A 935-nucleotide genomic window follows, 5' to 3' on the forward strand; every position below is an offset into this window, starting at 1 on the left:
TATCACAACAGGCTAGTCAGGGAAGCCATCGAGATCCACAAACATCCGGATAATTTCAACAGGAAGGAGGAGACCCTTAAGCTCAACTAGATCTGGAACCCGATTCTCAAAAACACCCAAACATTACCGAGCAATATCCCGAAGCCAAATAAAACGGAAACTCAGCCACTGATATCCAGGAACTCTCGAACAACACCGATCGATATCACACAATCAACCGAAGCGGAAGCTCCACCCCCCACCCACCACTATAAATACAACTTGCGTAGGAGAAATCGCCAGCATTCATTCTGAGTCGATCGGTCGAAGCCAGCGGACGTGTTCCAACAGCCTCCTGAGAAGCGAAAGAAAATTCCAGACATCCGAAGCCATCATCCCTGACTTGGTCGTGTTTTTCAACACGATCACAGTTCATAATAAAACGTGTTTTTTAACACGAACGACATAACAAGTTAAAAACTTTCACGAGCTTTCACCGACTTCGAAACGTGTTTCGACACGTTAGAGGAAGGGAAAGTTCACTTTTAAAAACAAAATATGGAAATGTCACTCCAGACATCCATCGCCGCCCTTGTGGCCGCCGCTGTGAAGGAGGCCTTGGCCCCCATCACGGAGGCCTTAGCCCCCATCACGGAGAGGCTGCAACGGATCGAAGAAGCTGTCTTTTCGGAGACAACTTCTCAATCATCGAGGACATCAGGGACCATCACACCAGGCCCCCCATCGGAGGACAGCGAAATGGAGACGGAGCGCTTCAGCCCAGCCAAGACTGGAAAGAAGCGGCCAGCTCCATCCCCCAGCCCCCGTGATGAGATTTCCACCGAAAACAGGTTTTCGAGCCTGTCGGAGGAAGAAGTCGAATCCCCGCCAGTTTCGGACGACGAAAGCGTCGCCGAAAAGAAGAAGAGGAGGAGGAGGAAGAAGAAGAGGTCTTC

The 935-nt window shown here is 50.4% G+C and overlaps 1 protein-coding gene across 1 annotated transcript in view; it reads left to right on the top strand.

Annotated features, from left to right (window-relative positions):
* Positions 1-543: 543 nt before the first annotated feature.
* The window catches only part of LOC123009100, a 1,539-nt gene continuing 1,147 nt past the window's right edge, over positions 544-935 (top strand). Inside the window, exon 1 of the mRNA XM_044405226.1 lies at positions 544-888. Within this exon, the coding sequence (XP_044261161.1) occupies positions 544-888 (345 nt within the window). The remainder of the gene's footprint in view (positions 889-935) is intronic.

The sequence above is a fragment of the Tribolium madens genome, unplaced genomic scaffold (assembly GCF_015345945.1).
Source record: "Tribolium madens isolate multiple individuals breed KSU strain unplaced genomic scaffold, Tmad_KSU_1.1 Scaffold_71;HRSCAF=194;Tcas5.2_LG6, whole genome shotgun sequence".
NCBI classification, from domain to species: Eukaryota; Metazoa; Arthropoda; class Insecta; order Coleoptera; family Tenebrionidae; genus Tribolium; species Tribolium madens.